This window comes from Nematolebias whitei, chromosome 8, assembly GCF_014905685.2.
Source record: "Nematolebias whitei isolate Nwh7 chromosome 8, NemWhi1, whole genome shotgun sequence".
Taxonomy (NCBI): domain Eukaryota; kingdom Metazoa; phylum Chordata; class Actinopteri; order Cyprinodontiformes; family Rivulidae; genus Nematolebias; species Nematolebias whitei.
The window spans coordinates 12,764,215-12,788,290 of NC_056505.1; the positions used below are offsets into that span (position 1 = coordinate 12,764,215).

Consider the following 24,076-nt stretch of genomic DNA (forward strand, 5'->3'; position numbering starts at 1 on the left):
CTCCTTCCTGATTTCCTCCCTCTGCGAGCTCCCGGAGCACCGAAGCAGTGAATACTTTTGATGCGTAACAAACGCGATGCGCCAGCGGTGACGCACAATAGATGCGACGCATATGGTGAAGGGACGTATTTATGTTTTTTTTTCTTTCCACTTTATTAGTTTATTTATTCCTTTTTGTTGTTATTTTGTTTTGATTGATTTGATTTGTAAAAAAAACAAACAAACATAAACTTAAATTTGTATGCCTATGCTTATTTTATGACTATTGTTGTTGCTGTTATTCACTGTTGTCATCGCTCTTTATTAAGAAATCAGGGCTCTCTTGTAAATGAGTCCCCGAGGCTCAATGGGATTAACCGTATAAATAAAGGTTGAATGAATTAGACATATTTGGACTGATGTGACTTATATGGCGAAAAATATGGTAAGCGTTTCCCGGTTAGAGTGGATCAGCCAAGCTTCCCTTAAGAGTTGTCATTAATCTGTGCTGCTGTTTGTAAAATCTCAGCAGATGGAAACAACAGATGCCGTATTCTTATCTGCAAGAAAAAACATTTTCTCTTTGACTTTATGAAAAACAACTTTTACCATCTACAGAACTGCCACAGTGTGATAATCTGTCACAATGAACTTGCAGACTTTTATCTGTTCCCTGGAAAGTCTGCGTTTAATCCTCACTTCACTGTGTGAGGGGAGTGTTTTCATATCAGGTCATCTCACAACACACAGGAAAAAATATCAGAGGAGCTTTAAAAATATCTTTCCTTACTTGTTTAACCCCAGTCAAGTATGCAGATAATTTCCTTTAGTAAAATCAGCAATAAGTCTGGAAAAATTAAGATCTTCCAACTTCTAATGTGAGACTCCAAAATCATAATTTATATGTGATGTTTTGAATTTAGATTTCACAGGACAAAACTGGTAAAGAGGAAAAACTGGACTTCCAGACTCGTGCATTTGTTACCAGTGAGGTATTGAGCTATTTTTAGTTGTAATTTTACAAATAAACTACAAGCATTTAATGTAAATAAAGTGTCTAAAATACACAGGAACTAAAGCTTCCATATGAATCCTGAGAGGAAGCTGAAGGGTGCATTAGGGTCCCACTGGTGCTGAGGAAAATCATGTACGACTAGATGGTTTAAATCTAGTGGAGGATGTCAGGAGAAGAGCTCATTAGAATGAGCAGAAACCACCCGAGTTCCACCTGGATTAAGATAACTATTTAATACAGTTTTACTTCATCTATTTATTTAAAAGGACAGTGCCCATTCATGAATAATTATGTAATAATACACAGTAATATAAATGCGCCACAATTAGCTACATTTAGTTTGTTGTCCTTAGGCAGGTAAAAGAAATAAAAACATAAATCATAAATCTGTTTTAAAAGAAAATGTCAGTAAAGAACATCACTGACCATTTTATGAAGATGCTCCTGATATTCTTTATGAAGTTAAAGTGTACGCTGGTGAAGATTCTTGGTCATCTGTGTCATGATCAATTGATCAATTTAAAAAAAAAGGTTGAAAAATAAAAACAACTGGACTTTTATTCTGAAGGTGAAGACGTTTCACTTTCCATCCGGGAGGTTTTATCAACTCAAACATGTTTGAAGTGTGTGGAGATCCAAACTTTACAGAACTGCAGAGAGGCCTCGTTATGGACTTAGTCACCTGCAGATTAGACTGGAACTACTCGCCCTGCACAATGGAGTCTCGTTAGGCTCTTTGGTTTATAACCTTGTTTTGATTGATAATGACCTGGATGATTGAGAAAGGTCACCCGCGTATTCTCCATGAATGCACGTTCAGATCCTGCCCGTGAACTTCAGAACGAGACTCAGCAGTCCATCTACATCTCAAAGATAAGGGACACTCTTTTGACAAACAGCATGTTCATATTTTAGACAGAGGAGACAGATGGTTTGAGAGGGGAGAGATGGAAGCCATTGATGTCGAACGATAAACAATATATTTAATAAGATGAGGAGCACTGAGATTTCAACTTTTAAAAACTTACAACGCAGCATTAGGCCTGATTCCAGGTCAGCTGCACTTTATGCAGATGACCAAAACATCTTTCTGTAAGCCAGGCAGACAAAGAGTCTCCACTAGGAGGGCTGAGGAGTTCCAGTCTGATCTGAATGTGAATCTAGGTACATAAAGCACCTGAGCAGGACAGACAGAACTGTAAGAGCCATGTTCCTTGACTTTTCCAGTGCTTTTAACATCACAAGACCTGCTCTACTCTGCAGTAAGCTCCTGAACATGCAGGTGAATGACTCGCTGGTCACCTGGATCAGAGACGACCTCACAGGTCGGCCACAGTACGTGAGGCTGCAGAACTCCACCTCGGACACCATACTGAGCAGCACAGGGGCTCCTCAAGGGACGGTCGTCTCGCCGTTAGCAGGGTGAAGAAAGCTGATGCCAACAGACTCGATACCCATCAAGCGAGCTGGCTCAGTTCTGGGAGTGGAACTGCAGTCTCTGACAGAGGTGTCTGAGGAGAAGATGCTGAGGAAACTGCTCCAGATCCTGAACAACACGTAACACCCCCTGCATGACACCCTGGACTCTTACCGCAGCACCTTCAGTCATAGACTGAGACCACCGAGGTGCTCCACAGAACAACAGAGGAAGTCCTTCCTCCCTGTGACTATCAAATGTTTACACTCCTCCCCTTTCTGCACATAGGACAATAAAAAATAATCCTGTACTACAATAAACACTTTAATGTTTTCACATTAAAACATTTCACACATGTCTGCACCTGACCTGTTTAGATCTTAATTGATGGTATTTTTATATTCTCTGTTATTTTTTTATATCTTGTGTGATTCCTTGTACTGAAACTCTGGCACAACAATTTCCTGCAGGATCAATGAAGTTCTATCTTATCTCTTATCTCATCTTATAACCAGACCTCTCATGCAGATCTGGCAAGCTTTTATATTTTATAAGCTTTTAGTTAAATGTTTTACTTTCTGTTTTTATCAGCTGTTCTTATTGTTTTGTTTATTTTAAACCAATATCTGTATTTTTGTAAAGCATTTTATGATTTTGTCTATGAAAAACACTATATAAATAAAATTTACTTACTTATAAAGCTGGCAACTCCGCAATTTTCAGACATTTTTTAATTGATAAAGCCTCCTGGATGGGAAGCGAAACGTCTTCAACTTCAGAATGAAAAGTTAAACAACATCCAAATTTATTTTTTGTTGGACATGGTTTTTTTTTTAGTTTAAGTGTATTTATCTTAAAGACAAGTTTGGGAACATTTTGAACGTGAATTCATATTAAAATCAGCCAATAGTTGTAGAAAACAACAAATCTGGTCCACATGAGACCAGTGTTGTTAATTAAAGACCCCGCAGCTGATGGTAGTATCTCCCTGGGATCTGACTGCGAGGGACTCTAGAGCGTCTCTAAACACTCCCCAGCTTCTCATTTTCCTCGTGTGAGCCACAGAGTCACACATTCTTGTTGCCTGAGTTTTAAACATGTTCAAAAATATAAAAAACAGTTTTCCAAGCCGTGTACACAAACATTAAAACGTGATTTTTTTATTTATTTTTTGGCTGCTCAAATGTGATCTTTCAGCTTGCTGGTCGAAAACACTCAGAATTTATTCAGACTGAAAATGAAAATTTGACTGTTTTCTCCCAATTTTGAGTCTCCAACATTTGCGAGACATCTTTTGAGACATTTTCCAGGAACTCACTCATGCTCTTGCCAAAGTGAATTCTCCTACAGGCAAATGTTCAGGCTCACATCTTCAAATCAAGACCGATACAAATCTGTTCATGCTGAGTTTAGGCTCACATTTTGAAGAAAAATGGTTGATTGGTTATTCATAGATTCAAACAACATTTTAAATAATCTTCACAGGGTTTTTATACCCCACCCCACAAAGCACTTTATTAAAGAGCACATATAATCAAACTGTGGTTGCCTTTCTTCAACAAATAAAGATGGTAGAAAATAAAAGGTAATTTATTTGTAATATTTAGAGAAGGCAGAAAAATGAAAGAAATGCAACAAAGTTCCACTAAACCTAAATAGACCTAACTTCCTGTATAGTTTGCACTAACATGAATCATCTTTTGACAAAATTATTTCAATTTCAAATGTTTGTTAAAAATGTCAGATATCGATGCACTGAAGAAGGCAGTCTACCAAAATTAGTCAGCCTTCAATAATAATAAGTATAAAATTCAGTTCAATTCAGGTTATTTATATAGCACCAAGTCACAACAGAAGTTGTGTCAGGGCTCTGAACAAAAACATTCACATACATAAAAAAGCTAATTAGTAAAAGTTATCTAACTAAGGAAAGCAGCAGATTGCGCTGAATCTTCACTTCGTCACAGTCTCCCATCCTGAAAATCCCAAATTAAAATAAACCCCAGGCCTGGATTCAAAGACACAATGAAGCCTTTTAAAGTGCCTTTAATTTAATTTAGAGCTTTATATCAAAGACTAATAAATCAGCTAGAAAGTAAAAAATATATTTCAATTATGTTAACAAATTTTCTAACACTTAAAACACCACTTTAATATTCAAACATTTTCAATCACTTGTTTAGAACCCCGTCTGTGAGCGGACGACCGTTAGAACCAAACTCCAGGACTTGATTCGGTCCAGAGTTGAGCTGTAATTCTGCACCAGCAAATTTCAACACACACACACAGAGGCTGTCACTCACCCCGAGGTCTATTAGTGTTCTAACTGCAGTGTGTGCCGCCTCCTTGGAGCAGCTCTCTGTGAGATAGAGCACAAAGGCACACATGAATCAAAAGAACAGGCAGATTTCCAATATAGAAAATGAGGTCGGGATAACAGAACAAAGCCACTACCAGTGGGACTGTAATTTTTATACTATGTATTATTGAGGGGTGCCATTTGGGTGGATTCTTTCTGTCTTGTGTGTTATTTCAGTAATGTGAGAGCCTGAGATGAGAGTTTGGGAACTGCAGGGGCTTTTCTCTTTGGCTTCGGTAGATTTATAAGAACCCACACTGAATCATAGAGAAAATGGAAGGTGACAAGCTTTTAAAGGTATGACACAAAAAATACGGGATCGCTGAGCGAGAGTGAGTTTTTGAAAATGTGTGTCAGGTCGAACTCACCATAGTGCTGCTTCTTCTGATTTGCTGTGTCACAAAGATGGGAGTGTACCCAAGACACAAACTCAGCCTCTGCAGCAGGAAGGACAAGAAAATAGAGGCATTACTCCAGGAAAGCAAGGCAACGACAGCCTGTTGAGATAGTAGATGGACGTTTTTATGCTTCACTGTCCTGCTTCCATATTATATGTCTGTGGCTGGTTCAGCAGGTCACTGTAGATGGCTAAGGGTGAAAGATAAACATCTGAGCAACATCAATATTCATTTCATCTCCACAGCTACTCCAATATTTTGATTTTAAAGCGAGTATCAAATCCAATCCTTTTCCCTTTTTTGTCTGAACCTAATTAAAAGATAATTTCCTAGATGATATGAAAGAGCTCGTAATTACACATTGATTAAATATAATAACTTCCCCTAAATCAGAGTATTCATACCAGCCATAGGAGCATCCATCAGGTCCAATGTCTTGATGGTCCAACAGAGTGCACTCAAATGTCCAGCCAACATGCTGCAGAGGAAGAAGAGCATGTCCGGACACTGACGTGGCTGACTTATCTTGGAAAAGGAGAGAGTAAGCAAAGTAGAAGAGCCCAGAAAAAAAATAATCAAACTGAGAAAGGGTAAAGTATCTCCATTTCAGAGCAAGTTGTTAAAAACTGTCAGGAGGACAAAATACAACAGGATGCAGTTATATAACATCTAAAGTTTTATGAAGATTTTTAAAATGGGTTCAGGTTTTTTGTCCCCACCACAAAGTAGTCACACATCAAGTGTTTTAAAGTAACATTGAGTGGAAATGGAAAAATGGAAACGTGAAGACATTGTATATGTGGAGAAACGTGCAGCGAACATGGTATAAGTAAGTTTTACTGTAGTTTTTGTACTCTGTTCTTTGGTACAAAGCTTGGGTAATGAAAAGTTTACTCGACATGTTTAGTGATGATGCATATGTGTACAAAGTTTTAATTAAATTGTCTTGAGCGGATTATAGGCGTGACAAAAGAAAGTTTATGTACAGAGACTATACATAATACGTCCGTTTTTCGATGGGCATATAGAAATTAAAACCTCAGTACCAAATCGGCTCTGTGGAACAAAGCTTTCAGTATTAATCAGTGATCTTTCCTCAAAGACAGATGTTTTTACAGGGATATTTCAGCCATACTGATAAAGCAGTGCTTGTTATGACAACTTTAATTTGTTCTAAAGTCAAATGGCATACAACTGTTTACCACCTCACAACTGCTCCAACCACTAGGCCTGTCGCGATAAACAATAAATCAATTAATCGCATGATAAATGAAAATTATTGACCTCATTTTCATTTATCGACTTTATCATTTCTTCGTGTCTCTCTTTCTACTGAAGACATTGGATGACAAAAAAAAGGTACTACACTGTAAAAAAAATTCTGTAGTTTTTACGAAAAAAAACTGGCAGCTGCGGTTGCCATTTTAAATTTGTTAAAAAAACACTAAACATGTAAACAGTTGTACAGAGTTAGCTGTAACTTCAACAGTTTTATGATGTACAATTAACAAGCTATTTTGTAAACCTAAATACATTTTCAATGTACATTATACAATATTTTAATGTAAAAAATACAAATTAAACAGTAAATTCTACAGATTATTTTATGTAGATGTACATTAAAAATGTGTTTGGGTTTACAATATATATTGGAAATTCTACATAGTAAATCTGTTGAAATTACAACCAACTGTAAAACTGTTTACATGTTCATAGTATTTTTTTTACAGGTTTATTCTGGCAACCACAGCTGCCAGTTTTTTTTCGTAAAAAGTACATTTTTTTAACAGATTTATTCTGATAACCACAGTTGTAAGCTTTTTTTTTTTTTTGTAAAAATACAGGTTTTTATAAAACATTTTTTAAGCATTTTTATTTAACAAATTAGCATGAACATGTCACTGTTTTACAAACAAAACAAGACTTACCCAAACAAATTTCACATATGTTAGACTCAGCCTTAGTGAAATACAAAAAATAAAACATGTTAGAATGCCTTTCAAATACTAAAATTAAATTAAAACTAAATTAATTAAAACTAAACAAAGTTTTTCTCATCTGTTTATGTAAAAAAAAAAAATGAAAATGTAAAAATAAGAACAGCTTCAAAAAACGTAATGAAACATTTATGTTTTTTACTTAATCATTGTTTCCAAATTTTTGAATTCAACCAAAATACCAGAATAGCCAAACTGTCTGTGAAAACTAACAGACAAAATAACTTCAGCCACATTTACAGCTGCCCTCTGTTGCTTGTGTTTCAAGTTATAAACAGTGCCACACACAACTGCCCTGTGTTCATATTTTAACAATACAAAACCTTTAACCTTTTAAAGGCTTTTCTAACAAAATCAAAAGATCTATACACTGATCTATAGTACCGGAATGTAAAAAAAACAAAAAAAAAAAACAGCAATGACACTATAACAAATGTTATCTTTTTTGCATTGTAACTCACAGGTTTAGTCCATACTCAGACATCACGCCACTCATGATCTGAGAGCTCCTGGATTAACGTGAGGACTCTGGGATTCACATGAAGACGGGATGTGCGGGTCTTTTCAACTTTAGTGCCTTTCTCTAGGTTGATTCCAAAGAAGCACCTAAAAAAATACAAAAAAATAAAATAAAAATCAGAGCTCATAATTTATATAAGGGTTTTCGGTAGATAAACCTTCAAACAAAGTGTTAAAATAAAGTCATAAGTTGTCATGTAACTCTTAGTTTTCTGGACTTTATTTTTTTTTCTCAGACAAATTAAATATATTGACCCTTTGCACCCACGTGACAAAGTCACGCCATGACGTTTCATGAAAATAAAATTTGAAGCGGAGTTCAAAAAAATAAAAATGGTATATTGTTTGTTACATCCATCTGCAAAAGGGAGGAAAATCAATGTCATTAATGGTCTAACAACTTGACATGTCAGCGAGATTGATTTCTATCATCTGTAAAATATAAACAAGTGTGTTTAACCATCCTGATTTGAGCGGATCTGTCCCGCATGAGGAGGTAAGGAGCTGTGAGCTCAGGTCGGGCGGTGTCAGTGCATCGGAACCACAGAAACCAAACTGCACGCAGCAGCAGGCTGCAGAAATGTTTTTCTGACAGCATAAACTCATGGAAACTGTTAGAAACGTGAAGAGAGTTTAAAAAATGCTGACAACGTCTCGTTGAGAATAGAAGCTAGGCTAAAAGTCAGGTGTTTATTAACAGATAACATCAGCACTCCATGTCAAGACCACTCTGTCTGTCCATTTTCTCATCTGGGTCGGGTCGCGGGGACAGCAGAGAGACCCAGACTCATTGTCAGTAAATTACAGATTCCCCTCCCCCTTTCTGCGTTTATGGACGTATCTGACGTCTTTTTTTGTTTGTTTTTTATTTATTTTCCAAACATCCATCATTCTGCTTCATCCGGAGTCAGGTTGTAGCAGTTTGAGCAGGGAACAGAGTAGAACTCTTTCCCTAACCCCTCTGCTCTTCTGGGATTCCAAGTTGAGACTAGAGTGTTTTTATAAGCACTCGTCTTCAAATTTATTTTAGTCTCAGACTGTAGGATTTGTAAAAAAAAAAAATCAAACAAACAAGAAACAAAACAAAAACAAAACAGTAACTAAATAAAATTAAATGACCATCTCCCAAGCCGCTCTGCACTTCGTCCTCTCCTCCTCTTTGCTGTATGTGGTCGGATCTCCGGTCCGTGTTCTGGCTCTACCCGCGGCTCATCCGCAGTCCATTTCTCAGCCCCCCAGTCAGATTGTGTGTGAGTAACGTGGACTTTTTGCTTGGAGGATTGTTTGTAAGAGTGTGTGTGTGTGCGTGGGTTTGTATTGTGAGGACCCACTGTCCATCAAATGTCTTTTTTGACTAACTGTATAGGAGAATACGCTAACAATAGATTGTTTCTGACGTCCATCATGGCGAAGATGGGCGGTCTTTTGGGGTGCGTGACATCACGTGCAAAGGGTCAATAGGATCAAACAAATAAAAAGCCATATGATGAAATAGCAACCTGTCTATAGACAGATACACCTCTTGCCCATTGACCCCTTGAGATAGGAACTGTAACAAGTGCAAATAAAAGATGACTGACTGACAAACCAATAAAGAGAAGAGTAACTCACCTCTGAAGACATTCCAGAGTTGATGCAAGTCCTGATGGGTAGTGGATGTTGAAGCAGTAATAGCTGCCAAACGTCATGCAAAGGGCAGAAATGAAGGAAGGGATGTTGTCGTGCACAATATTCCGATCCAAACTCAGCATAAACCGTCTGGCAGCAAAGCAGGACTGTCCTAAAAAATGAAGAAATGGGCTTGAATGAATGAACTTGTGTCAAAACGGAGCAAAATAAGAGAATAAAAAATGTAATAAAGCAGAAAACAGAAGGGAAACAAAGAAGAAACTATGAAAAACAGGACATCAAAAAATAAAAAAGATGGAAGTACACAGAGACAAAAAAAACTTAAAAGAAAGACACAGGATTCAAAAGTCCTTAACTTACCACACACAATGATGGTGGGTGTCAAGTTGACTTTGTCCATCTGTACTTCTCGTGCCAAGCATGTGTCCTCCACGTAGAGAAACATAGCATCTTCCTTTTCATCGAAGTAACTCATCAAAAGCAACACCATCTCTTTAACATCTTCAGAGCATCCACTCATCTCTCCCCTTATCACCTTCAACTTTGTGTGGGCCTGCAGGAACCTTCTGTTTTTGGTCACACTAACCGTGCTCATGTAGTTCAGCAGCCGTCTCCCCTTACGTTCCAAGTTTTGTGTGAAAGTTTCTTTCAGCTCCTTTCCAGTAAGTATTTTAAAGTGGACTGCCATACCAAGCTCCTGAAACCACAATGGCCACTCTTTGAGGAGATCTTTGATATCTTTCCCCTGGTTGACATCTCTACGTTGTGTGTAGAAAGACTTCTCCATTAGCTGTTTGACCTCCTCTGGATTTGGATCCTTCATTTGAGACAATATCTTCAAATTTTCTTTTTTGTCTTCCTGGCTCTCTGTAGTTTCTCCAAAAGGCAGGAATTTCAAATTCCAGTTGATGCACCCATAGGTGTCCTGGACTGCAGCCTTCTGTTCTGGAGGAATCTCGTCTGTGTCAGAGTCATCAGAACGATGCTTTCGTTTTCTTATTTTAGGGGTTGTAGATCGTTTCACATTGTCCAGTCTGTTCTGTAACTGCTTCACTAGTGAGTGATAACCTGGTCCAATCACATCTCCCTCTATTACATCCTGTAGAGACTTGGGATATTTGGCCACCATCTTTTTGGCAACTTCTGTAGTGCCTCTTTTTCCTATGGAATAACTTTTTTTCATCATCTCAGAGATCACAATTCGCACCATCTCCCGTCTCAGTCTAGGACTTGGCCGTTTACCTCTCTCCAATGATTGCATTAGCTCCTCCGGAAACACATCCCACGGTATCACAAAGTTAGCACCCCAGTCAATTTCCAGACTCTGATTGCTGTTGGAGGAGACTGATGATGAACTTTGGGGTGATAAAGACTGTAAAGATGCAGATGTTTGGACAGTATCATCTGCAGAGGACTTGCTGGTTGCAGGGCTTTGGCCTTCAAAAACACAATCCAAATGTGTATTTCAGACATTAAGTAAAAAAGTAAATACTGTAATTGTGTTTTGTAAATGTTGATCACACACACGCACACACACACACACACACACACACACACACACACACACACACACACACACACACACACACACACATAATGTTTTGCACTAATTGTGTCAAGCAAACAAAACTTACATCTGAGCTTCCAAGTTGCAAGTGCTTTTCTGGCTTGAACTGGCCTCAAGGCTGACAGCAAATCATCTTCCACAATAAACTGAAAATCGTCATATGTTTCCACTCCAATCGACTGCAAAGTCTCCTCAAGAATATCCTTTGAAACCTCTGGAAGGTTAGGCAGGACCTCATTGATGACAGTGCGCAGAAATGTTTCTTCAGTCATTTCTAAAATCAAAACAAAAAAAAATATTAAAAGATTCAACTTTTCATGCATTTAGCCAACTATATACAGATAAAAGAAACTCCTATTTTCAGTATAAAGTTTAATGTCAGGAATTATACTTTATTGAAATTGGCGCCCACACAAAGAAATGGCGCACTTTAATTCCGCAGTAACCGCTGCTGCAGGAGCCAAGGGTGCAGGCCCCTTGTGCACTCGATAAAAATGAGCCTTAAATGCAGAATAAGTACAAAATGTCCGCTTGCAGTCGGTGCCAATGCACTTGAAAAAACAATGGGGTTCGTTTCTATGAACTCTACAGTGCAGCACATAGCCCCTCAATGACTGTAGTGTTTTGCTGCAAAATGGACAGGTAATCATTATTTAAACTAACAAAATCCGCTTAATGTCCGTGTCCCGTTCTGGCGCCAAACGGTCCAACTTCTGCAGTTAGCGTTATCACTGAAAACCTCGTCCAAACAAAAGCTGGTATTTTCAGATAAAAACTGCTATGCTTTCACGTCTGAAAAATATAAAATGTTAGCTTACCAGAAAAAGAAGTCCCCACAGCGATGTTTTCTGGAGCAGTTGAGTCCACTACCACACAGCAAGATCCAGTGTGTGTTCGCCAAAATCCAGCCGCTACCGCGACGTTTAAACCGACCAATAGCAAGACAGGACTTCTGCTTCAAGTTCACCGACACTCTCGTGCAGCAGCCCACTCAAACTACGGTAATGCCAAAGCGTTTTATCACAGAATAAATCCCAAACAATTCAGGGACAGGATGTTGACATCTGTGTGCAGAGTAAATGTCAAACTATATATAATGAATGTCAAAAATCCCTGCCTGCTGTTTTGTTACAAAAGTTTGATTTGCAGCATGAATGTGTCACAACGTAATCTTTGTTCAAAATCCAGCACCACAAACACCTTTACAAGTAAAGGTGCCGCCAATTGTATGGCAAGCTGGTTTATCATACAATAAACTCACTTCAAATTAGATTTCATTATGTCATTCCAATATTAAACAAATAAAGAAGCCAGTACAATTTTTAAGTCATCCCAGTCATTGTTTTCTTTCAAAGAACTTTTCCTTAATAAATGCGCATAATGGTCAAATCAGCTGGATTTAAAAATTAGTTTTGCTACGTCTGATGAAACAGAACATGCGCGCAGCAATCAGAAACCCTGCATTTCTTTAAAATACAACATGATAAACACCTAAAAATATATTTGTTTGCTGAAAATTATAGTAAAGATGTGGCTGAGCTGAATTTTTCCTTAATAAATGAACTTAATGGTCAAATCAGCTGAATAAAAAAAAATACGGTAGTGTCGCTTCAGTTCTGTGAAAATGGACGTGCATTGAGTGGAAAGCTGCATTTCTTTAAAATTTAACAAGATAAACACCTAAAAGAAAATTTGTTTGCTGATATTATAGTAAACATGCATCTGAGCTGAAAATTTCCTTTATAAATGAACGTAATGGTCAAATCAGCTGAAAAAAAAAAAAACGGTAGTGTCGCTTCCTCCGGTGGTTCTGTGAAAATGGGCGTGCATCGAGTGAAAAGCTGCATTTCTTTAAAATTTAACAAGATAAACACCTAAAAAAATTGTTTGCTCGACATTATGGTAAAGGTGTCTCAGCTGAACTTTTCTTAATAAATGCACTTTGACGGTTAAAACATGGCAAAATGAAGCCGACGAAATAAACGGCTTTAAAATTACTACACGCTAAAATATCCGAACACCAAACAGGTACACCAATAGTCGTCAAACGCCTAGAGGGCCCTTTAGCGCCCATAGCGGCCGAAAGTGGTACTGCGTTGTGCCCCTAGCGGCCGATTGTGGTACAGCACCATTTTTTCCGTCAAAATGAATTGAAACGGTCATATCTCAGCCAAAAATTGGTCTAAAAATATGGGGAAAAATCCATAAATATGTCGCTTCGCAGTATAAGTCGCAGGACATGCAAATTAGGAAAAAACTGTGACTTATATGCCGGAAAATACGGTACTACTTATAACGAATGCAGATGTGGTATTTGCAAATGATGCAGATCTTTTTAACAACTCCTTACCTTGAACAATATGAACAGAGTTGTGGGAAGTAAAAAGACATTCATAGTTTGTTCATTCATTTGTTTTTCTCCTTGTAATGTCTTTATTTTTTCCTCCTTAACCACAGAGACCAGGTCTTCACTTGACAAAACTGTTTTGTCCATGTAACGTGATGACATAATAACATATGCCATATTCCCTATGACATTAATAACTCATGAAAAGGTGTTTGGCTCTTTGAAGGGATCCTGATCTTGACAAAGCTTTTTATTTCATAGGGCCATTCAAAAGAGCCGTTTATCCCATCATTGCATGTTTTTGTAAAATAACATTTTTGGGCTGTTTGAATGTAATAGATAATTTAACTATGTCATATTTTGGATACTTATGCATTTCGTAAATATTGTTGATATGAGTAACTTGGAATTGTTAAAAATTTGAATGTAAAAATACCTGAAAAAAAAATCAATTTAACACTATTATGCTGTAAATGTAACTTTTATATTTTGTTTTCAGAATCACAATTTATCTTTGTTTTAAACACAGCAATTAGTAATTTTGAACACAAAATGTTGTCTTTTTAACATATTGCTATTGTAAAAATAACATTAATAATTTGTTTTAAATTTTACACCACACCACTGTTACTTAAACATTGTCTTCCTGTATTTCAATTTACAAAATATTTCTGTCACCATTTTACAGACATTTACTGTTAAATTCACGGACATTTTTTACAGTGTACACACAAAAATTAACCAACATGTCTTCTTAAATTTGATAATAATTACTAATTATTGTCAAATTTCAAACAATATTATCATTTATCACAATAATTTCTGAGACAATTAATCGCCCAGCATCGTGACAGGCCTACCAACCACTTTCTAAAATTTGAACACATGAAACAAACAATTTTCACTGAACCAAAGGCAATTACTTGTGTTTCTTGGGCCAAGGAGTTCTTTCCCTGCTCTTCCTGGTCTCCCTCAGTAGTTCAACAGTTTTGCTGTGAAGGCCCAACAGCTTCCTCCAAACACTTGATGTTAAGATGTGTCTGCTATTTGAACTCTGGGAAGCATTGATGTGGGTTAATCTGCAGTGTGTGTGTGTGTGTGTGTGTGGGGGGGGGGACTCAGTCCCCTGAGGCGGTCTGCTTGATAGCCAGTTTCATCATCGTGTTTGATGGTTTGTGTGACTGAACTTGAAGAAATTTTCTGAACTGGCTGTCTTTCATGTGTTTGTAACAATGAGCTGCTATGTCTCAAGAGAGAGTGAGATTTAAAAAGAGCAGTAATCAGATACGTACAAAACAAGCAGTACGTCAATGTCCCCCGTCACTGAGAGATTTGAATACTGAATGTTTATAGTTTTCAAGATGAGTGTTTTTTTGGATTGGAGTTGAACAGGGAATGCAAGTAACCTTAATGTACTTGGTGCAAGATATTCAAGTGGGTAGGAGCTACACTGTGTATAAGAACAGAGGTAGTTTTTTTTGTGCTTGTCTGAGGCAGCACAGACTCAAGAGTGATGGATCTGACGAGTGGAGGGAGCAATTTTATCCACCACCAGGCACAATGGTAAAACCAGGGGTGGCCAATGGTGGCCTTGGTCACCATAGATGAATCTTTTGCCACCCCAAGGGTCACCTCAATCATTTAAATAAACTATACCTTTCAGCAATATAAAAACTAGAAAGCAGTTTCCTGAAATGATTGGGTTTTACATACTGGTTTACATACATATATGGCGGTGGCCATCATGGACTATGACATGGAAACCCAACTTTCGAAAATGACCTTTCTTACATGTAGCCACACACCAAAATGGATGTTGGTACCTCACTTAATTTTCAAATTATCATGCTCACAACATGCATGGATGGATGGAAGGTATTTCCACTTGTTTCTGTAAAAGATTAGTTGGCCATTTTATAATGTATAACTGGTGCTGGCCATCTTGGATTTTGATTTTGCAATGCAACTTTTGATAGGGACCTTTCTTACGCCTACATGCAGCCACATCAAAATGGAATTGGCATGTTGCTTACTTTTCCAAGTTATCCAGCTGACAATACACACAGACGAACAGATGGAGGGTATTGTCCAATTTTCCCTCTTCACTCCGCGATGGGAGACAAGTTGTTACCGAAATGCAACATCACTGATTGTCTCAAAAATATGTTAGTTGAAATCCTCTTGGAGCTGGTACAAGTGCTCAAGAGCTTAAAACTACTAAACTTTATTCAATTTAAAATTATACAAGTTATTTGGGCAGACAAGTATAGATCTTCTACAATTTACAGAAAAAAAAGAAGCTTTTGTTATAATCATAAAGAAATTCAATAGGCAAAACTATCCTGTAAACTGAAACTGATCTGTTGATTTGTCTTACATATTTCTATGTTAAAGCCTCTCAAGAAATGGATGCCTGTGCCACCAGTCTGTTCCTGTTATTTACAAATAAATCAAATTTAATGTTAGAAATGAAAGATAATCAAATACATTTTTTTGTAATTTTTTTTTTTTAGAGTTCTTGTCTTTTAAAAAAATGTAAAAAACAACAAGGCTTTGTACTCAGTCTTACACTTTTGATGAGCAATGCATTAGAGTAATTTATAATGTGCTAAAATGATTCTTTTATTAAGATGCAGCAAATAAAACCATTTAAAAACACTTGCTAAAGACTTAGAAGAAATAGAAATGTTAGAATATTGGTTGAGTTGTAATAGTAAAAATGTTTCACAAAATATAGCAATGCAACGTCTGCAGAATAAACAAGGCCAGACTGGCTGCTTTTCTAGGAGATAACATCCAAAATGCACTCTGTGTATTATCTGGACAATCCAAACAAAAGGAAAAAGTTGCGTTTCTTAAAGGACACATGAGAAACAAGATCCAAACACTGCAACTTCCACCACTGGTCAAAATTACATCACCAGAGGGACTTTTCAGTTCAAACGCAGAAAAACAACAAGAAACAGTAGCACAAAAATGTAAACAGATTACACCATTTATTCAATAGAAAGTTACTGCTTCATCTTTCATTTGTCAGAAGTTCTGCTGAATACATATTGTTTCCTTTTTTAAACTAAGGGGAATATTTATCTGTTTATTTACATTTCTCCTCTGCTCATAACTCAGACAAGACATAAATAAATAACCCAATACAAATAAACAAAAAAATATGTAAGTGCCTTTGGGAATAAAATAAACCTTTTAAAATCTGGGAGTAAAACTCTAATCTTTAAGCTCCACAGCAGTCTGTTTTTAAAGAGAGATAATTAGTTGCTTTGATTTTATTTGGATCACTGTCCAGTTGTAAATGCCCATGTGAAGATAATTTATACAGGAAAACTGAAAACATACAGAAGGTGAGGCAGTTAGAAAACATTTCCTTGTTATCTAGTGTGAAAGTGATTTTTTTCCACTCTCTTTCCTCATCAGCTTGATCGGAGAGCAGCCGAGCAGAGGCACCAGGAGATGATGAGCGATGGCACTGGATCAAGTTAAAAAATGGCAGAAAAGCAAATGTTTCATAAACTTGCAGCAAGACTGTTTGTTCAGTGGATGAGCACATGGTGGCTATAGTTTCACTGCATTAGTGTCCATCAGCTTTGTTTTGATACGTCATCGAAAAGACAATTTATGAAAGCATTTTTAATAATTCACACCAGTTGAATAGTGTTTGTTAAAAAAAAGGATAAATAAAACCGGTTTATACACTAAGAAATAACTTGACTCATGACTGCCTGTTTAGTTTACCTGCAAAGTGGCTATATTATGGATAAACCGTTAGTGGAAAAAAGAAAAACAAAAATGCCAAACAACTCACAATTGTTGTTTTGTTTTTTGAATGTCCAGAGGACCAGATTTAACTTTTTTAGATTTTTCTACCTGGATTACTGAGCATGCATCAGGAAACACTCTCTCTCACATACACACAAAAAAACTGTTTTTTAAATTTTTTGAACACTTAAGACAGTAAGTTTTCTGAGACATTATTTGACCTGAAGTTAGGCCTGTTACAATAACAAGTTCTGCTGGGCGATTAATTGTCTCAGAAATTATTGTGATAAATGATAATATTGTTTGAAATTTGACAATAATTAGTAATTATTGTCAAACCAAGGTTTTTTCCCCGAGGTTGGCCTGTTAGCTTAGCTGCATTTAATGATCCAAAAACAGGATTTGGAACGGTTTAAAGCGATTTTAAAGAGAAAAGAGAAAGAGAGGGGTCAGTGAAGAGCCCCGGAGTTGAGCCTTTTGTCATCCAGTGTCTTCAGCAGAAAGAGAGAGACATGAAGAAATGATAAAGCCAATAAATGAAAATGAGGTCAATAATTTTCATTTATCATGCAATTAATTGATTTATTGTTTATTACGACAGGCCTACCTGAAGTTATTTAAAGTGTGTGCTTTAAAGGTTTTCATCAAGAGAAATTAAAAAGTAGCATTCATTGATGTATTCATTTATTTATTCATTCAATGCATCACCTTGCATGCCAACATTTTTAACAAAAAGCATCTCTATTTTAGGGGGAATAGGTATTTTTTTTAAAGTTTAGGTTTAGTCAAGTATTGAATATATTCAGAACAATGTTTAAATAAACGTAACGTCCAGTGACAGAACCATAGCGCTGTGTATGAATGGGTGAGTGGGAGGCAAATTGTAAAGTGCTTTGGATAAATAAATAAAATTGCAGCCCATTTAACAGTCCATAACCTAAAATAATCTAATGGGAACAAAAACCTGGAGCCAAAATGTTCCATTTGTTAGAAAGCCTGCAATGCGCTTGCGAGTAGAGAACATCTCTTTTTCATATGTGTCAAGTTCAACACGCCTCTCGCAGTTTGAACCATCTATTGTAGAAATATATGTTTTTGTTTGAGAGTGTGGTTCTGATCTGTGTGAAGCTTGCAGCTTTATCTGTCCATGAGCTCAGAACCCCCCAAAATTCAAACATATCTGTGTGTTTTACAGTGGTGACTGAAATGTGGTACAGTAGTCTCTCGCTACTTCACAGTTCGTTTTTCACAGACTCGCTCTATCACGGCTTTTCAAAGTAAGATTGGACATGACACACAATGCAGTTGCAGGTGGCAAAGAGCAGCGGAGGCAGGGAGCTGAAATTATGACATTCTGTGCTCTTTTAGAGTGTTTGGAGTTTAGAAACATTGTTTAGAATAATGCAAGAGTATGGGAAGGGTTTAAAACACCTATATACTTAAATAAACTACTTACTACTTGTACTACTATCCCTACTTTGCGGTTTTTCACTTATTGCGGGACTTCAGGGTATGGATTCCACGTGATAAACGAGGGACGACTGTAAGCGTATCTCTGAGAACTGAAAACGATAGCACTGGGATTCAGGGCTCAATTTAAAAATGTTTCAGATGTCTTTAAAAATCCCATCTTAAGCAAAACCAGTTCCTGCCTAAAAAAGTTTTAAGGCATGACATCATTTTTAATTAATTAGTGCACCTTCAACATCTTGACAATACTAGCAAAAACAACAGGGTGTGAAAATTATGTTACTAAATGTTTATTGGCATCAGCCAATCCAAAATATACACACACCTGCTGTACACATTGTTTAACAAAACAATAATTCAAACTTCAATATTTTTATGCCCCTCTGATCTTCTCTGTCCTGTTGTGGATCTGCAAAATGTGGGGTCTGGTCAAATAGGTCATTTTTACTACCGTAGCTGCCAAGGCTTACAATCCTGACCCAATTAATTAATGTTTTACAAAAAACTGATAATTTACAACAAAAAAAATCTCATCTTCAGTCTCTTTTATTGTTGCACCCCAACAAGCCATGTCAGAACAAATAGGACCAATTAAATCACTTGCTTCTTACTTAACAGGAGCACTGAAGAGAACTAGTTCACATATTTTCTGTCCATCCATTATTTTTTACCCGCTTCTTCTTTTTCGGATCACGGGTGTCACTGGTGCCCATATTCAGCAGTCACTGTGTGAGGTGGGGGACACCCTGGACAGGTCGCAAGTCCATCACAGAGACACACAGAGACAAACGAGACTAACAGCCATTCACTCTCATTCACACCTAGGGACAATTTAGAGTTACCAATCACTTTTGCTTTAATGGTTTTGGCTTAAAAAAAAGAGGACAAATGAGATCACATACATGTCTTAGGTTAATCTTGATGGTGTGCTAAAATGAAAAAAGACAAATAAAAGAATGCAGTTCACCGATGATGGAATGAATACTTTGTGTTTTTCTGAACAAAGTTTCACAGATGTGTCTCCATGATTCTTTGAGTCATCCCAGTCATTTTGTCATGTTTAAAACATGTGCTCCAGCTTCTCGGAGAAGGTTGTTTGGCCCCTTTGGAAGTAGGTTAGCTGCCTCACGTTGCTTTGAAAAGTCCCATGTAATGGTAGCATTAGTTTGGCTTTTTTTAAAGATGAGACACACTGCTAATTGACATTCAAGATATGTGATTCATCTGTGCTGAAGCTTTTGTCATGGAGATTTAGTTACTTCAAAGTTCTTTTTCATGTAGTTTTTGTGTGTGTGTGTGTGTCTTTGTATATGACCTGTAGGTACTGCAGTCAGCCAGAGAGAGAGGTGGATTCATGCTTCCATAAGGCATGTCAAAAAGCCAAAGGGGCTCCATAAAATGTTTTGGTACCTTGTATGAGCATGACTCCTGCTCCTCGCAGTCAGAGTCACTGTGGTAAGGGTCGTCAGTGGTGGTCCAGGCCAGAGCCCCCTCCCTCTTCATGAAATCACAGATGGGAACATCTCTGGAAATCTACACAAGATAAAGCACAGCAGCAAGTCGCACAGCTACTTAAAGCTGGGAAATGTGATGAATTCATTGGCTACTAGTAACCAACCGAGTCCATCAGTGCTAGGTTAACCTAAAGAAATAATGTTGATGATTTATGGGATTGTATTTTTATGGTTTAATAGTTTCCCTTATTCAGAATTTAATTGTGTAAATAATAAACCTATACAAGGCCATTTACGGTAATTCTTGCTATAAGGAGTTGAAGAACTTGTCTGTGTGCAATTATTTATCTGAACTCTTTAATACAATTTTTTTGAAAAAAAAAAAAGTCGAACAAGAGTGTGTAAAAGTATTACTGGAGTTTGATGTTTAAAAATGCAAGATTTGACAATTCTAAAGAGAAATGTTATCTATGTATAAAGGCTATAATTCAAAGCATCCTACTTTTGATATCACATTCTTTTGTAGATATAAACAAATGGAAGGATTTTTTTCCTAACCACAAAATGCTCGAGATTTATTTTAAACTTTAAACAAAATGTCATTTTAATGAAAAGTAAAATAACATAACAACTGCTATGGGAACAGAGGAGGGCCATAAAGTTGATTTGTTGGAGAGTTTTTGTCCGAATGAAGATGAAATTGAGAAGTGGATGTGCAGCGCCTTCGAAATGGCCAGCGATGCTCTGAACAACGGAGAGGTGCCTGTCGGATGTCTGATGGTCTAAGAAGACAAAGTGGTGGGGAGAAGAAGGAATGAAGTCAATGAAACTAAAAATGCAACTCGTCACGCTGAGATGGTCACCCTGGACCAGGTACTGGACTGGTGTCGTCATAGCAACCTGGACGTGGGGCATGTGTGCGAGTGGACGGCTCTGCAAGTCACTGTGGAGCCATGCATCGTGTGTGCTGCAGCCCTGTGCCTCCTCATGATCCCCGTGGTCGTGTACGGCTGCAGAAATGAGCGTTTTGGGGGCTGCAGATCAGTTCTGGACATCTCCTTTGCAGACCTTCCTCACACAGGGACAAAGTTCAAGTGTGTTTCAGGTCACAGAGCAGAAGAAGCTGTTGAGATGCTGAAAACTTTCTACAAACAAGAGAATCCTAATGCTTCAAAAACCCAAAACAAGGAAGGACTGACCCCAAACAAAGAAATTATTTTATATAAATTTGTTTATGTTCAGTTTTCTAATAAAACCACTTTATTTATAAAAAAAAAAAAAAAAAAAAAAAAAAAAAAAAAAAAGGGCGGCTGTGGTTGAGTGGTTAGAGCAGTCGTACTCCAATGCAAGAGTTGGGGGTTAGAATCCACCAGAAGTCACATGCTGAAGTGTCTTTGGGCAAGACACTGAACCCCTCATTGCCTCCGATGTGTGTCCCATCGGTGTGTGAATGTGATAAAGCTCCGATTAGTCTCGTTAGAATGATTTCTTCATTTAGCCTTGTAGAGATCTGGTAGAGTGCTGTGTGAATGGGTAAATGAGGACACAGATTGTAGTGTAAAGTGCTTTGAGTATCTTGATCAGATAGAAAGGCGCTATATAAATACTGTCCATTTAGATCTTATGAGCTTAGTTTTTATTTAATTTGCTTCTGGTTTAAAACTAAAATAATTAAAAATATTTTTTCCTTGAACAAGCTCTACCATCATTCTCCTAGCTAGAAATTGTAATACCATGTATTGAGCATGCTTCAGTGTAATACCATGTGTTGCTTTGTCAACAAACTACATTGAACACAACGTAGACTGCTGAAAAATGTATTGTAACGAAATGTAACAACTTCAGCATGAGCTATGGGAGACTTGACTTGAACCTAATTTTAAATATTGTTATAGATCTACTGATATTAATTCAAATTAAAACAAAGTTCAAAAAAGAAAAGATCATAAAAAATAAAATTCAAAAACAAGGTGGTGAATGAAGAGCAAGAGGCAACATTAAAAATGTATTTATAGATGAAAAGCATCCAATTTTTAAATAAGAAACACAACAGAGGCTTAAAAAAGTGCTGTTTTAAAATAGATAGGTTATAAAAGCACAACTTTGAGAAATCCTTACTTCTTCCATGATCAGGATGCCACAGCGGACTAGACTGTCAACAGCATCCAGAGCGAAACTTTGAGACGACTGACAGGGCTGGAGAAAGGAGGAGAGTGAAAATGGGAAAAACGCAGCGGTTTAAAAAAAAAGGGCAAAAACAGCTTCAGCCCATCAGCTATCCTAGAAATACAGAGGAAGACAGCTGACAGAAGCATGAGGTTTGGAGTAGAGATGTTGCAAACATCATAGGGGAGAATCAGAGGCAGAGATGGGAGGGATGAGAGAAGGGGGAGATATTTTTGGGTGAGGAATGGGGCGTGAAACAAAGTTACAAGCTACGGAGACAAGAAAAAGCAGCTGCTGAAATGAAAGGTGGGCAAACAGAAAAGGAAACGTATTAGTGGCTCAGATTCAAAGCCCTTGAAGTCAGCCAGATGAAGCATGTACGTGCACGCACACACGCATACACACAAAAACCTTTCTCTGGCTGAGATAGAGGCAGCAGAGCAGGATGAATGGTTGTTCAACTCCATTAAACATCCATTGAACGAGACACACAGGGTGTGTGTTTGTGTGATAGGAATACAAACTCACTGGCATGACGCCTGGAGGCAAGAGATGGCAAAGCTGCAGGGCTTTCTCGACTAGCTCTGACTGACCGAGCACGACGCTAAACTCCATGTCACCTTTGACCTCTTTGCCGTTAACGCCGTCAGTCCTCACACTGCTGTTAAGGCCAGTGAAGACGACCTCGCAGATCATGGCCAACACTGCGCATGCTGTAAACAAAAGCTGTGCATTACAGTAGGTCCAAGCACATTTAAGAAAACAGAAGCTAAAAAAGGTATATTTTGCAGCTCAGCGTGTCAAGTAAACTTTAGATGAATTGGTTGATGAGCTTTCTACGGTTTATTATTTGTAGTTTATATTGTTTTTTACTTCGAGTCACAGGGAAACCCTACCCATCATTTATGTCTAAACATAATTTTCATATGAAGAAAGCTAACGGTTCAATTGAAACTAATTTGAAGTCAGAGCAGATTGCACTTCAGGTCTCTTTAAGGCAGAAACAGGGTTGTTCACGCTTTCTGCATCCTCTCTGCTGTGACAATAAATTTTGTCATCTGTACCTGTCTGTCAAGGTCCACCAACCCCTCAGTGGATGAAAGTCCAGATGTTTATGACTGTGCTAACTGTACACACTGTAGTACACCACTCTGTCTAAAATGGTGGTGCCAACTTACAAACATACTGCGAGTCAAACCCCATGTCAAACAAGGATGCTTGTTTTGAGGAAATACTGAGTAAGGGGACTTGCTGCTATCAACATCTGGAAAATGCATCACTCAGGGACCACAAGAACACAAAAGTTAACGCTTATGTGTGGATATATTAAACAGGGGCTTCAGAGCAGTACAAAACTTAGTGCTTTAATGCTCTCCTTGAATCAAAGAGAAGAAATAGCCTCCTGTAAGCCAAAACTTTGTTATAATCTTCTCCAACAATTGTTAAACAGGCCTCCAGTAGCTATGGCGTCATCCCAGTCTGCCTGTTGGGATGATAATTAAATTTAGCCAACAGACAGCTCTGGGCTGAAGGATGAGTAGATACAGGAAAGTGGTAAGTATGGTAAGGATGTGGGATTCTGGGCTCTCTGCCATTCAGTGATTATCATAAATTAATGATGCATATTATGCTGTGTGCCAAACCCTGCTACTTGAAAGAAGCACGTAGACTTAAACCATTGCCATGCATTATTTAAATATCAGCCAGTAAAACTTAAACTGTGGGGAATAAAACAGCATGGCTTTGCTTGTAAACACAAGTATGCCTGTTAGTGATGACACTCTGACCTTTTAGTACAAATCTCATTGGTGTCTGTGGTAAGTTGTTAGCTATGATAAGTGACATCCAAATGTTTCTCTATTATTCACTGTATAATAGATTTCTTATTAGGAAGAAAAACAAGCTTATTATGCAATGTTACCTGGTAGGTTTCATTGAACATTATGGATCAGTCGAAACAACAAATACAGTAGTTCCTCGTTTATCGC

The 24,076-nt window shown here is 37.5% G+C and overlaps 1 protein-coding gene and 1 pseudogene across 1 annotated transcript in view; one reads left to right on the forward strand and one right to left on the reverse strand.

Moving 5' to 3' along the window:
* The window catches only part of gpat2 (glycerol-3-phosphate acyltransferase 2, mitochondrial), a 55,530-nt gene that overhangs the window by 1,801 nt on the left and 29,653 nt on the right, over positions 1 to 24,076 (reverse strand). Inside the window, exons 17-22 of the mRNA XM_037680288.1 lie at positions 22,617 to 22,801; positions 22,041 to 22,118; positions 19,879 to 20,001; positions 5,573 to 5,693; positions 5,139 to 5,207; positions 4,715 to 4,770 (exon numbers count right to left, since the gene is read on the reverse strand). Of these exons, the coding sequence (XP_037536216.1) occupies positions 4,715 to 4,770; positions 5,139 to 5,207; positions 5,573 to 5,693; positions 19,879 to 20,001; positions 22,041 to 22,118; positions 22,617 to 22,801 (632 nt within the window). The remainder of the gene's footprint in view (positions 1 to 4,714; positions 4,771 to 5,138; positions 5,208 to 5,572; positions 5,694 to 19,878; positions 20,002 to 22,040; positions 22,119 to 22,616; positions 22,802 to 24,076) is intronic.
* Positions 20,559 to 21,120, forward strand: LOC119413254 (annotated as a pseudogene).